The sequence below is a fragment of the Prionailurus viverrinus genome, chromosome D2 (genome assembly GCF_022837055.1).
Source record: "Prionailurus viverrinus isolate Anna chromosome D2, UM_Priviv_1.0, whole genome shotgun sequence".
NCBI classification, from domain to species: Eukaryota; Metazoa; Chordata; class Mammalia; order Carnivora; family Felidae; genus Prionailurus; species Prionailurus viverrinus.
Genome location: NC_062571.1, coordinates 36,914,849 through 36,928,862, shown reverse-complemented (window position 1 = coordinate 36,928,862; position 14,014 = coordinate 36,914,849). Strand labels below are relative to the sequence as shown.

Genomic DNA, 14,014 nt, shown 5'->3' with positions numbered 1-14,014 from the left:
CTCTCTCTCTCTCTCTCTCTCTCTCTCTCAAACAAATAAACAAACAAACAAATGAGCTATTGTTTAGACATTGTCCTGCATAAGAAGAAGAGGTAAGTACCCAATTTCAAGAGCAATACATTACCTCCATAGGAATCTCTCATTTCCTTCCCATACCCAGCCTCCTCAGTATTCACTCATCTTTCAAATCCTGACCCATACAAACTTTTTTGGGGCATCTCTAGCCTATACTGTTTTCTCTCTTCTCAGCACTCCCAGAATACACTGTTAGCACCATACCATCTAACATTTTGTTGTTTTGTAATCATTTTAATCATTTTATTGGTGTTTATGTGATGTCTTGTTAAAGGAGGGACTTTTTTTTTTTTTGCTAATCCTCTTATCTTAAAAAGTAGCATTAGAATGCACTCAATAAAATAGCAATTTATTTCATTTGTACAAATATTTCTTGAGCATCTGCCATGTGCCAGACCCTAGGTATACAGAGGTAATTATAACATGATTCCTGCCCTTACAGGGGCTTTCAGTGTAATGGGGAATAAAGACTCACATAGAGAAAAGAGAAATCAACATAGCTAAGTGCCAAGATCAGGGTTATGTGCAAAGTAGTTCTGGGAGCACAGAGAAAGGGACCTACCATTACTTACTGAATGACTGAAAACAAATGTCTTGAGGAAGAAGAGGAGCAACAAGAAATCTCAAGGGATCTTCAAAGAACCAAATCCTAAAGCAACCCTACACATTGAGCTTTTTCTCAGGGCAAATGTTACCTGGGGTATAAAGCTTGCCCCCCGCCCCTCAGGTCCCACATTCATAAGACACTCTCACATCACCAAGTGGCCTCCATATACTTGCCGAGGTATAAGACTTGGCTGGTTACTGAAAGGCTAGAGAAAATAGCTTTGAGGCTTCCAGCCCAAATACTCCTTAAAGCGAAAATACTCTGAGTTCTTTTGAGGTATACTTTTCTTCCCCAGAAATGTCCACCCCAAACATCTGAGGTCCAGGATATTTGACTATATACTTCCTGCTTCTTCCCTGGTCTCAATCTACTATCTTTTTTCCAACTTCTCCCTGAGCCTCACCCTTCCCTCTCCAAAGGCCCCCTAACCTTATCCAAAATCAGAAAGTTTCCACAAAGTCCCAATGACCCTTCTATCCTCCAGTAGAACTCCGACTGGCCTCAGTCAGTGTCAGAGAAAACTTCCATCTTCTGCTTGTAGCAGCAAAGCTTGATGACAACAGATTCTTTCAAATAAAGACATGTACAGACGGAAACAATATGTCAGGAGTGACGCTCAGAGGAGTAAAGACACCCACTAAGTGTAGGGTGGGAAAAGATGAATATTCAGGTGAAGAAAACATCAGTATTAGAAAATCAGCCAATGTTTAATGATGGAATGAAAGATGTCTTCACAGGGCTGGCAGGAACCATGATGACAACAGACAGCACGTTGTCATTTTGCCCCACTTTGGATCACAGCCCTGAAATCAAAGGAGAGAGAGAGTGAGCGAGGTGCTGGCTTTTAAGCTAGTTAAAAATTTTAGATGACAAAGAGCTGCTGTTTTCAGAGCACTCTTCTTATACAATCGAAGAAACAGCCCATGAAATAGGCTGCCAGTCATCTCTGAAACTAGGGGTGATTTGACTCCCATCCTGACCGCCAGCCTGGGGTTTCTAGGTGGTTGATGCCTGGAGAGGTTTGAGGGACACGAGCAAGTCTCACCCCAAGTAATTCGGCCTGAGACTCAGCCCAGGGTCTGAAGTTCCTGCCTTAGAGATGTCTTCATACATTCACTCACACAACAAATAATTATTGAGCTGCTAGCACCCACCACATACTGCATGAATAAAAGTGATGCACAAAACAGACAAGGTCCCTGCTCTCAAAGAGCTTCTATTCCAGAACAGCCATTCTCAGACTTAAAAGGGTATCAGCATCCCCTGGACGGCTTGTTGAAACACAGATCACAGGATCCCACCCCCAAAATTTCTAATTCCCTATGTCTGGAGTAGGGCCCAGAATGTACATTTCTAATAAGTTCCTGGAGGGGGTGGGGGAGCTGATGCTGCTGGTCCTGCTGTGTACCACTGTCCAAGTGAAAAAAACACCATGAAGAATAACAGTTCCAGGATTATGAGGTTGGTAATGTGGTGAATAATCTCCCTCCCAATTTCGCTAATGATCTACCCTGCCCCCAATGTCTATGGTACACAGTGCCCAGAGGCGGCCACGTCTACCAGAGGTCTTCCTGCCCTTTGGTGGTTTGGAACTGACTCCAAACATTACTGCCAAGTGATAAGTCAGTGGGCTTTCTGCCTGCCTGTCCCATCCCAGTCTTGGGAGATCTATTTCCCTTTGTTCTAGGTCATGTCAGGGTGTCAAAAGCTGCAGCTTCAATCCCAAGTATAATACAAGTTTGCCATAAAAATACAACAGAGGATTCCCGAAGCCACAGAATGAAGGCTTTTACAATATCAATTCAACCCTTGTAAATTTAATCCAGGGTTATTTGTTGCACCAAAATCTCTTTACCGTGATGTATTACTTAGTTACTGGGGTTATCACAGCCGTATCCTAAAGTTGCATAGTACATAAAACATTTCAGTTAACAATGCAGGAAGGTTAACTCCCCCAGATAACCTGCAATCACAAGGGCTAGTCCAGATGACATGCCTCTGTCAGCTTCCACGAGCTATTGATGGTTCAATCAGTTTGTTTTGAAGGTAAAGTACAACAAAAGGGCAGTAAACTTATTCAGACTGTCAACAGGGGCTATCGGGAATGGGGCTTGCAGGTAAGTAATTCTGGGTGTTTTAAAGCTATTATCAAACAGCAATGGTTGAAGGAAGAGACAGCTACTAATAACACAGAAGGCAGCCATCATAAACCACTTTATGGCAGAAACCCCCGTCTATAAATCCTGCGACACCCGGAGACAGCTTCAGATTTATAAAACTGCTTGTTAAGCCAGGGCACTGCTTAATGAAAAGAGATCGGTCTAAGTTCTGAGTTTCACATCCCTAGCTCCAGAGGACAACTCCAATTTTCCTGACCTTCCCAAGGTGGCTAGGCGAAAGCCATGGGGCGGGGGACTGGAAGTCAGGGGCACTCTTGACCGTGATATGGAAGGTGAGGTTATCGAGAAGAGATCAGGGATCCTGGGAAGGTGTGTAAAGACCCATCTGTCTCCGTCTAAAGGCAGATTCTCTAAAAGTGAGACCCACACAGAAAGCTTTTCAGGCTCTCTCTCTTTTCATATTAAATGCTCCATTTTCTTAAAGGACTCCTCAAAGGAGACACCTGAAACTGGCAGGGGGAGAAAAGGAAGAGCAGAAAGGCTTTGGTGTGTGTTTGTGTTTTGCTCCCAAATCAATTTTCTCTGCCCAAATCCCAAAGCTCTGGCATTTTTCATCTAGACTTCAAAGGGAGAGAAGGGTGCTCTGTCCTCCTGCTCAAACTGCTACCCCAGGGGAAGCTAGCTGTTCCAGTAACAGCACAATCACAGAAACACCAAGACGGATCTCCATTGTCTGCTCCCGGGATTGTTTCTTTCTCTGAAGAGATTCTACTAAAGAAATACCAAGTTTCCAAATCCTAAGGAAATCAGAATACAAGGTCACCTGGAGTTTTTCCCTACTTCTTTCCATTTATGGCAATATGCAATGGCCATTCTTCCCCTTATTTCTTGCAGGCACTCCGATGCATGGGGGTGGGGTGGGGGAGACACAGTGCAAGAGACTGATGCCCTACCAGGGGCCCCTGAAGTCAGCAATGGGTGACCCAGGAATCGTTCTCGGTCTTCCACAAAGCTTAACAGAAGAGTGAGCAGGCCAACAAAACATCAAGCTTCTCTGCTTTTGACCAGATTACATCAACCCCGTTTGGTAACACTGGTTACCTCATGCTAATCAAAAGCACTCATCAACAGCTAAATGTGTCTAATTTTAAAAAGTTAGCAATGGCTTAAATGTAGCTAATTAAAAAACCTAAAGCTTATTAAAGAGATGTAAGGGGGAGAAAATTAACAAGAGGAGGGGTCCTCATAACAAAGAGCTTGGAGACTAAAAGGGCAGAGGACAGAACGAAGACCCTGGGCTCATTTTGCTATGTGATCTTGGTTCGGTCTCCGCCACTTTCCGGAGCTTTGGTTTCTCCATCTATACAATGAAGAGAACGGGTTAGATTATGCCTAAGCCTCTCTCACGCTTTTAGCCTGCTTGATTTCTATATGCTGCAAAGTTAATTTACAATAAACACATCCATAGCCTCCTTTCTTATTACTCCAATTTCCTTATATAACCACCCCCTCACACCTCCAGGTAAAGGAGGGCAGTGAGAAAAAGTCAATAAAGACCAGAGTAATGAATAAACACTGTGAGTGGAATAACTCCAGATCTCAGAGAGATGACAATGATCTCACTCTAATGAGCCGAGGTGAGCTCACCTACAGCATTAATGAAGGCCTGACAACTGGCAAAGGCCAGCTGATTTTCCTCACAGCTCACCGGCAGCATGTTTGAAGTCTCCGTGCAAACAATACACCCACAGGACAGAGCGAGGCCCTCTACAGAGGGTAACCAGCAATTACTCTGTGGGCTTCTGTCACTTTGATCTCTGGGTCGTGACCTTTGCTTTCTTGTGATCTTCAAAGCCCAGATTGTAGATTAGCTGGAGAATGCTAGCTGGGTTATGTAAGCCACAAGTTTTACAGCTCCTCCTCAGCTGGGAAATGGTGGCAGCCCAGGACAGCCAACAGACTGCGGAGGGTCCCTCCCTCTTTCCCTTTGGCTGAGTGCTACAGACACTGGGCAGGCCTCAGGCTGCTTTCTGGGAGGGAACAAAGAAAGGGTGTCACGTTTTAAATAATTTAAAGTTCTAAGAAATATAGAGGGGCCTACTGAGGAGGCGGGAGGAAGGAGAGGCCAAGCAGAGACTGGAGTGGCAGGAGAGAATGAATGGCAAAGGGTTTAATGACAGAAGTAGAGCTTAGAGGCCATGAGACCAAATCTCTTATTTGACAAGTCAGGTCTAGCTCTTACGTACTGTTGACCTTCATTCCGCTGTCTTGCCTGCAGGAACAAGAAGGAGAAGAATTACAAAGGAAGACAAGAAACAGACCACTCTGGGCACCTAAGTTTCCCATACCTGACTCACTTTTTGGCTAGTGTTGAAGTCCACGGGAGGCCTTGAGTGGTTTTTTAGCATGACGGTGGCCTCCCAAAGCAAACCACCTCACTGCTCTCTTCCCGCCCAAATGCTGAAGGCTGCTTGTTATCACATTCACCCTCATTCAACATTCATCCCAAAATAGCAGCACAATGTGTACACACAGCAAAGCACGGGCGGGTTTAAGCTCCTATAATAACATGGCGATGGACATTTCTTAGCCATGAACTATGATGAATGGCAAAGAAAAAAATCAAGGCATGGTTCGCTCCTGCCCCAGCAGGACCAGGGCACAGCTCAACAACTTGGTAGTATGTTCATGCTCACATACAGATTTAATGAGCCCATTTTATGGTGGGGATGTGTGCCAAGAAAATCCAACTGTGTGCACAGGGGGTAAGGAAGGAAAGAGAAGGGGTGACTTGGGGGAAGGGAAGAAGGAATCAGCAGAAAGTGAAGCATCTGTGAAGCCATTCCCAATAACTCCATAAATCTAGTCACTTCCCATTTCTGCTCTGGTGGTTGGCCACAACGTGACCTAAAAGTGGGCTGACCTCTCTGAAATCAACACCTCCCGTAGAAATGAAACAGACGTACTTGTTTTGATGTATGGCTGGGTGACATATTATAAATATTACATCACATAACCACAGAGGATGCCAATCAATAAGAAATTTTTTTAGACAGCACTAAATGAGCCATGGGTTCTTGCTTCTGAATACACTCCCTTTAAGGCTCCTACTATTGCTTAAATGATTAATAGAAGACATATTGTCAGAAAATGTAGTTAAAGTGAAAAACAGTAAACTGTAGAAATATCATTCATTTTTAAGCAATTTTCTAGTGAAAATGTCACATAAATTTACATAGAGGCCCTACTATTAGGCTCTGGGTAACAGCTAGAAGGAAGGCAGACCTCATACTTTGTGGAGGAAGGGCCAAGAAAATATTTTACCAATGGTGGAGGGGAAAGGTGGCTGCATTGCTTTGTAGAAAGTAAAACACTGCAGGAATTCTGGATTCAAAAGTCTTATTGTAAAATCCTAAAATTTCTCAGGGGCAAATGAAACTCAAATTCCAGGATGAACAAAGCAGGGCTGCTTACAAACCAGAGAACAGAATGCCATCACATACACCTTTATCTCTCCAAATCCAAGTGTGAGAGTACTTGTCAACCAGAAATAATAAAAAATAAAATGAATAAAAAATTTAGGATTGCTGGAGAATAGGCCCACCATTCCACTCGATCATCATATGCTGTGCAGTGAATGTGTAACTGGATGGACACACATTTAATGTTCCTTCCAGTGTTCTTAGTTCCTATTTCTCTCAGAGCGTGAGCATCTTGCCATTGTTGTGGGTGGCTTATGGATTTTCTAGAGTAATTTTGACTAGATGTGATTTCAGCTGTATGTGTCTTTAGAATCCAACTCCTCCTCCCAGCAACTTTGCCACGTGTGCATGAACAAACAACCTTCCCAGCCCCATCCCTCAACCCTGACGGACCTGAGGTAGTAAGGTCAGGCTTAGTGGGTACAACAGCCAGCCCATGCAATGAATCACTTCTCTAGAACCAAACCCTCCTTGAAGGATCAGCAACCCAATGACCAGTGCTCAGATTGAGTCTCAAGGACAGTTCCTTGTTTATTAACTGTGATTATTGACATCAAATGGATCTGATTCCAAATAGGCAGTAGGCATCAGAGGTGCCCAGGGGGCCACACATTTCTCTGTAAGCACTTAGCTTCTCAGAGGAAAGAATAATTTTCAAGCTACCTCCAGAGAACATTTATCTGGCCCCTATTCCATGGCCAGCATTACTTTAGGTATTGAAGAGTCTTCAAAGGGCAAGAAGATATACCCTTACCTACTAGAAGCCATCCTCTGGATGTGGACACATACAAAGTAGTGAGAGAAATATACAAGATGGAATATATAAAATGGCATTAGACAGCAATAGAACTGTAATGGCTTGGGAACAGAGTATCTCAGAATGCTAGAGCCAACAGGAATTTTAAACACTACTTAGTCCAATAGTTAAGTGAACATCCGAAGCACCTATTGACTATTTTGTTGCATTTGGCACTCAATTAATCAAAATGCTTTGGATGATTCAGAAGTACAGCCTTGGTGAAGGGTCACTGATCTAGACTATCCTCCCCATTTTAAAGCTGGACCCCCACATCAGATCTTCTTATCTGGCCCTTATTTATATGGGTCTTAGTATTTTTACCATAGTGAACAGTTATAATAAAAAAATAGTACTAGCTTTTCTTTTCCTTTTGCAAACTTATAAGCCTTCTATTTGAGACTAAATAGAAGATGAGGGAAGTGAAGCTTTTCACTCTACTTCTCTCATTCTAGGAAAAAAAAGACAACAAAAATGTGCCTACAGTTTGGTTTACATACAGCTCCATGAATGAGTGAATGAACACGTGTGTCAATGCATGTGCACATGCATACAAAGACACACATACGTGCATGCACATGCATATACATACATTTGTACAATTTATTGGCTTATTTTAAAGAGTTAAACATAGAAATTTTAAGAAAAAAGTCAGAAACCAAATTAAAATCTCCTATACCATGGTTGGTTTACTAAAAATGTTGACTGAAAGAACTTTCTTGGACTTACTTGAACCTTCCAAGACATATCTTATAAATTGCTGCACAAAGATAAAATATGTTTTAAGAGACCCCTTTATATCTGAAATCAGGCTGTTAAATGCTTCAGAGTTGATAAGAGTTTTAAATAGGCAAATTAAGTTCTAAGTGATTAAGCAACTTACAGGGTTGATTTAGAAATGTATAACTCTTCACCTGCTGGGTATTAATCATATTTCTCCTAACAGAATTCACATTGAAATCTACAGAATCATATCCAAATGAATATCTTCATGATAGAAAAAGATTTAATACCTCTTTTCGGAGTAGGGTTAGAGTTTTATTCTAAGATGGCTTAAAAACAGTCTAATAAAACCCCTACAAAATTAATCAAGAAACCTAGAAAATGAGATTAAACATACAAAATGCTTCCCGATAAATAATACTGGACTCCTGCTGTAACTTTATGCGTCCATGTGCATATATGTCAAAAATACACAGTGTTCAACAGCCTTCAGTATTTCTTACAGCTTTGCCTTTATACAGCATCAACTCCCCTGACTGCATTCCTTCATGGGTCACCACAGATTTTTATAAGAGTCCCAAGAGAACAAGTTTCTTTCAAACCATTATCCTCTTTCCCCAATCCTTCTAAATTTATTATTCAGTAACCTTACCTGCCCTGAATTTGCTTCCTTACTCCCCCTCCCCTTTCCACATTGATTCAGGTAGGGTGTTCATGAGAGCAATCATAATGAAGAGAGAGCCTACACATGAAAAGATCATCTAAAAACATTAACAACAATAACCAAAACAAAACAAAACAAAACCAATCAAGAATGAGAGCACACAGAGTTCAAAATGAAGAAAGACAATAAAATAGGTATGATCAAGAAGACTCCCTAAGAAAGGGGGGTTTAGATCAGGTATTTCAAAGCAGATGGTTTAGTAGCAGAGAGGAGGAAGAAGAAGCATTTCTACTTAGACCCCATCAGAGCACACAGCTGGTGGACAGTGAGACAGAGCTTTATGGAACCAAGTTATGGGACTTCTGAGACTTCCTCTGGGATCCCACGTAAGCTCCCTACCTTTAGTGGGAAGTGCTCTCTAAAAAGTTACTCTGAGGCTGACCAAAGGAAAACCTTACAAAACAGAGCACAAGTAAGCAAAATATAGCCCATGGGTCAAATCTTGCCTGCCCCTGGTCTTTGTAAGTAAAGTTTTATTGAAACATAGCTGTGCCTATTCGTCTACAAGTTGTTTATGGCTATTTCTTCACTATAACAGCGAGTTGAATAGTTGTGACATAGACCTTAGACCACATGACCTTCAAAGCCTAAAAACATTTATTACCCAGCTGTTTACAAAAAAGAATTGTCAACCCCTGACCTAGACCACCTGGAAGCTTTTCATGTTTTTTTTTCTGTTTGTTTGTTTTTTGGGTTTTGTTTTTGTTTTGTTGTTGTTGTTGTTGTTGCTGTTTTTGGCTCCTATGTCCCTGACAAAGGGAGACAATGGCTACAGGTTGCCAAAAGGTTAAAGTTTAGTATTATCAATGGAAGTCCAGTAATATCTACTATGCACCCCATAATATCATCCCCCCCCAAAGATGCCATTTTTCCCTTCCCACCAGGCTCAAACTCCTAGATACTCACCTGTATCTTTTGTAGTCCTCCTCATCTTTTTCCAAGCTAATCAGCTCATTGGGACATGCCACATTACCCAGCAGGCTGAGGTACTCCAAAGCTGGTGTCACTTCTGCCAGGTGATCAAGCAGACTCTCCAAGTCAGTGATGTGACAAAGGTTAAGGATTTGGATCCAGGAAGACAAAAGCCCTCATAAGGAACATAGACTATAACTGAAGGCACAGCACAACACCTGACAAGTCCAGTCTGCTCCCAAGAGGTGACATGGGTGAGGGTTGAAATCAACTTAGCTGTGAGGTATCCGGCATGCCTAGTTTTTCACTCCTGCTGGGGACAGAGCCTAACTTTTCTCTGGGCATGTAAGACTAAGTCCAGATCACTTGAGAGGGAATGAATGAACTCAAGTGTTTTATCACACTTTTCTTTCCTTTATATTTGTTTGGAAAATGATCAAGGGTATATTCCATGTGGTAAAGTATTTTGCTATTTGCCAATCTATAAAACTTTTTTTTCTAGTAATGAAAGCAAGACTTGTTTCCAAATGCCTCATTAAAAATATATTCCCATTTTCTCCTTTAGGGAGTAATTTATCATTAAAACATATAGGAATGGCATGGATACAAACAGGACTGCCATCCTCCTATGATCTGAGAACCTGGTCTGGAGCTAAGCATTGCTTAGTAGACTCCCAGGTGGCAATAAACAATGAATTGTGGAGAAAGGAGAACAAAACTAGAAGACAAATGGAATCAGTTAGGATACATTTAGTCAAGCCAAGCAGGTCAAATGTATTTGAGGAGAATCTCTTATGATAGTAATATTCAAGAAGGAAAGAATATAGAGAAAATGCCAATAAAGGGCATGGTGGGGAGATCATGCCATGATCCATTTGCTCAATGGGATCCACTCAAGGCAAACACTGAGACCTCTAAACCAAGTAAGTCAAGAGTCATAGATTCAGGCAATCACAGGTACTGGTAAGGACCTAATGACAACCAAGTTGTCACATTGATATACATGGACTCCTGGTTTGAGTTACATGCAGATGAACCTTCTCCTAGGCAAGGTGATGACTAGACAAGCCATGAACAGAGGCCATGACTACCAGAAACTTACGGAAGAGAGGTGGAGCTCTTATCAGCCAATATCAGCAGATGGAATGGGGTCTTTGCCAGGGAGTGACAACAGAGCAAACAGGGGCTAATATATAAGGGTGAATGTGCCATACAAGAGTCAAAGACTCAGGATTCAGTGTCCAGGAGTGAGGTTCACTTGGCCTAAGAGAGAAAAGTTAAAACCAAAGAGAATGGATGCCTTTATTTTACAAGGGTGTTCTCTAGCTATGAGATGTTGCCCCAATTTCCTCATATTTCATTTCAACTTGTCAGTTGAACACCAAATCCAAACAATGTCAGAATCCATTCCCTAACATATCTGCCGAGGGGTCACCAAAAGGTAGCTCATTCTATCATAATAACCATAAAAAAGAGTTTTTCTTTCCCCTGGGACTGAACCTTCCTCAAATTCCTTCCCACTGACCCAATTTAATGGCTTGGGGTCTCAAAGAATAAGGCATTCTCCTCTTCCACATGATGATCTTCCAGACAGTTGAAGCTCTCATGTCTTCATTAAATCTTATTTTCTCCAAGCTAAGTTCTTTCAAGCATTTTTTATACACAGGCTCTGTGAACATCATGTACAAAAACAAACGCTATACCCTGAGAGTGAGACAGAGACAAGGAGAGGGACAGCACAAGCAAAAGTGGGAAACCCTAGTGCAAGAGGGTCAGAGCAGCTCTCCACCATGGGTTTCCATTCGCCAAGATCATCCTTATTTCCTAAACAAGGCAGGACAATGGACTTTCAAGTTATCAGTCCTTCAGATCTTTAACAAATAATGTCCAGGAATAACCACAATGGACCACTGGAGTGAGGATGAAAGACACAGAAGCATGTGGAGAAGACAAGAAAGAAGGTTCTGCCAGGGAGGTAAGATTAGAAGGACACATGGGTAAATGGCCAGGAGTCAAAACATTAAAGTATTTCATCACTGAAGACAAAACATACTCACTACTTTTTAAATTACAGTTCAATCATCAAACTCTTTAAGAAAATCATTTAAATAAAACTAATTGAAATGACAATGAACAATTTCAGGGAAAACTGGCTTTTCAGGGAAAGCTATACTTCTCAATCATTGCTACAGGAGAAAAAGGGAAGCTATCAGTGCTGCCCTTAGACCCTAGCAAAGGCACCTCATGAGGCCCTATGCTTTGGAGTAACTTTCTCAAAATGTTTTAAGTCTGTGTCTGGTATTCAGGAATCACAAGGGCCAAAATGTCATTCAGTCCCAGTCCTGGTTTCTGCCCTTCAGGGTTAGTTCCAACCTTCTACCTTTCACAAGGGATCCATCAGATGTTCTAAGGAGCAGTAGGACTCATGCCTATCAGGCTGTCCTGAAGCCTCAAGGCCAGGCCCTGGTGCCAAGGAGACAGCCAGACAAGCTGATCACTCACTTCCACTAGTCAGCACACTTTCTTTTGTGGGACTGTAAGAGAGTGGACAGCCAAAATGGCGCTGATGTACTGACTTGGGGTGTTTCAAATTATTTATGTAGACAATGGCCCTAGAGAACCTAGGGGAAGCCCTTTCCACTATGGGTGAAGAAGTCCAACCAAAACCTATTTCTCTTATAGGGACCAACTTCTTAAACCTTGGATATTTTTCATCTACTGTATGAAGGTAGGAATGTGAAGGAATGGAACTCAAACTGGGAAAGGTTTTTAAGTTGAGGAAATATTGGGCAACTGAGCTGGACTGAAATCCCAGTCATTTCCCAACATTAAGTGAGCAGTGACAGGAAGCTTCTCATGCACAGTCCAGGGAAACAGGCTTCATGTGTAAAGTTACCACAGAGCTAATAAAGCTTGTATGTGAGGGTTCTTGCTTACGCAGGTCCCTTGCAAGGATAATTGAATCACATGGTCATACGTTGTAAAAATTGCAAAAGTAGGTTATTTAAACTGCAATCAGTTAAGATCACTGTCTCTCTCCACTAAAGTACATATAAGGTAAAACTTATATAATTATATAATAAAGTTATAAAATAAGTTGCAGAAAAAATAGGAAAAATGTTTTACGTAGGTATGTCCCACATAAAAAATTGTTACTTTTCTGAATATTTTTATGTTTGTGGCATTTGTCAAATGAAAAAAATTTAATTTGCTTTTATATATTTTTATTCAAAATAGACATTCATCTTCAAGCCTAATTTTGAATTCATAATTATGTAGCCTTTTCCTTTAAGAGGGAATTAACATAAGTTTCACACTCAACAAAATCTCTGTCTTCCCCCTGAGCAGGAGGTTGTGGAGATGTGGATTCATTAAAATGTCTTGGTAATGGGAATTTCTTGGGCAAAAGGTCTACAGGCTTCAAGAAGCTTCAGCCATCATGCATCAATGAATCCAAAGAATGGAGCCTGCTTCATTTAGGGTATTTTGTGTGGCAGAAGATACCCCCTGTCTTTTTAAGCCTTTCAAGTACCTGCTAAATGATCATCTGGGCTAAATCAGGGGGTCTCCCCCAAATCCATACTAGCACCTATTCTGTGGATGGTCTGGACTAGAACTTCATTCTGTTGACACACCTCTGGAGGATAGAAGATGAGAAGGAGTTTTAATTGGCTTCTTGGTCTCCTGGGTCAGCAAGGACAAACACAGCCCTGTCTTACCTGGCTGGGAGCTCTGAGATAGAACCTGTCACATTCCTTCTTTGTCCAGTTGCATAGAAAATTAACCAAAGGCAACCAGCAGAGGGAACCTGGTGTCTCTGACTTACTAAGACCAAGGGCAGTAGATACTTTCAGGGATTCTCCTAAGGGTGACATTCCCCTCCCCTTTTTAAATGTGAAGCTACAGGGCACAGTTTCAATTCTCTTCAACTGACTTCTAGCACACACCTGGCTTCCCTCCTCAAGTCTTTTCTAGAATACTTGTCATTTAGGTTTTTTTCAGGTTGTCTACACAAAGTTGCTATTGCAGAGTCCAGCTGTCATAGGTATGCTTGCCAAGGGAGACTTTTTGCAGAAGGCCTAAGATCAAAGCAACATGTTGCCTTGAAAGTCTGGAGAATGAAGGAGGAGGGGAGTCTTCTGGTGTCATGTCCAGTTACACAGGTCTGAAGCTGTTTCCCTGGTAAAAATGGGAAAGAACCCTCCCTCTGTGATCAAGCACATGTCAAAGGGCAACACCCATAGGACCTGGGAGGATTTCAACCAGTGCTTACCCTAATACAGGATTTCTGAATGCTAACTCCACGTTTTGCAAACATTTTCATTTTGATTCACACACACGTCAGCAATATCATATCCAAACAATAATTGAGGAAATGGGGGTCAAAGGTCACATAGCAAATGGCAGAGTCTAGATTCAAACCTGTTCCAAAGAAATTAACATTTCTAGGTGATAAAGTGACTCACAATTTCCTAACACAGAAAGGAATGTAAAATACTGAAAAATGAGGAGTCCTACAAGCTTTTGTGGGAGACCACAGGTACTGTCATCCAGCTGTGTTCTGTACCTGAGTTT

General features: G+C 41.8%; 1 protein-coding gene across 2 annotated transcripts in view; it reads right to left on the bottom strand.

The window, feature by feature from the left end:
• LRMDA (leucine rich melanocyte differentiation associated) overlaps positions 1 to 14,014 on the bottom strand; it is a 1,031,273-nt gene that overhangs the window by 437,855 nt on the left and 579,404 nt on the right. For both annotated transcript variants that reach the window (XM_047824811.1, XM_047824812.1), the window contains exon 4: positions 9,434 to 9,573. In XM_047824811.1, the coding sequence (XP_047680767.1) occupies positions 9,434 to 9,573 (140 nt within the window). The remainder of the gene's footprint in view (positions 1 to 9,433; positions 9,574 to 14,014) is intronic.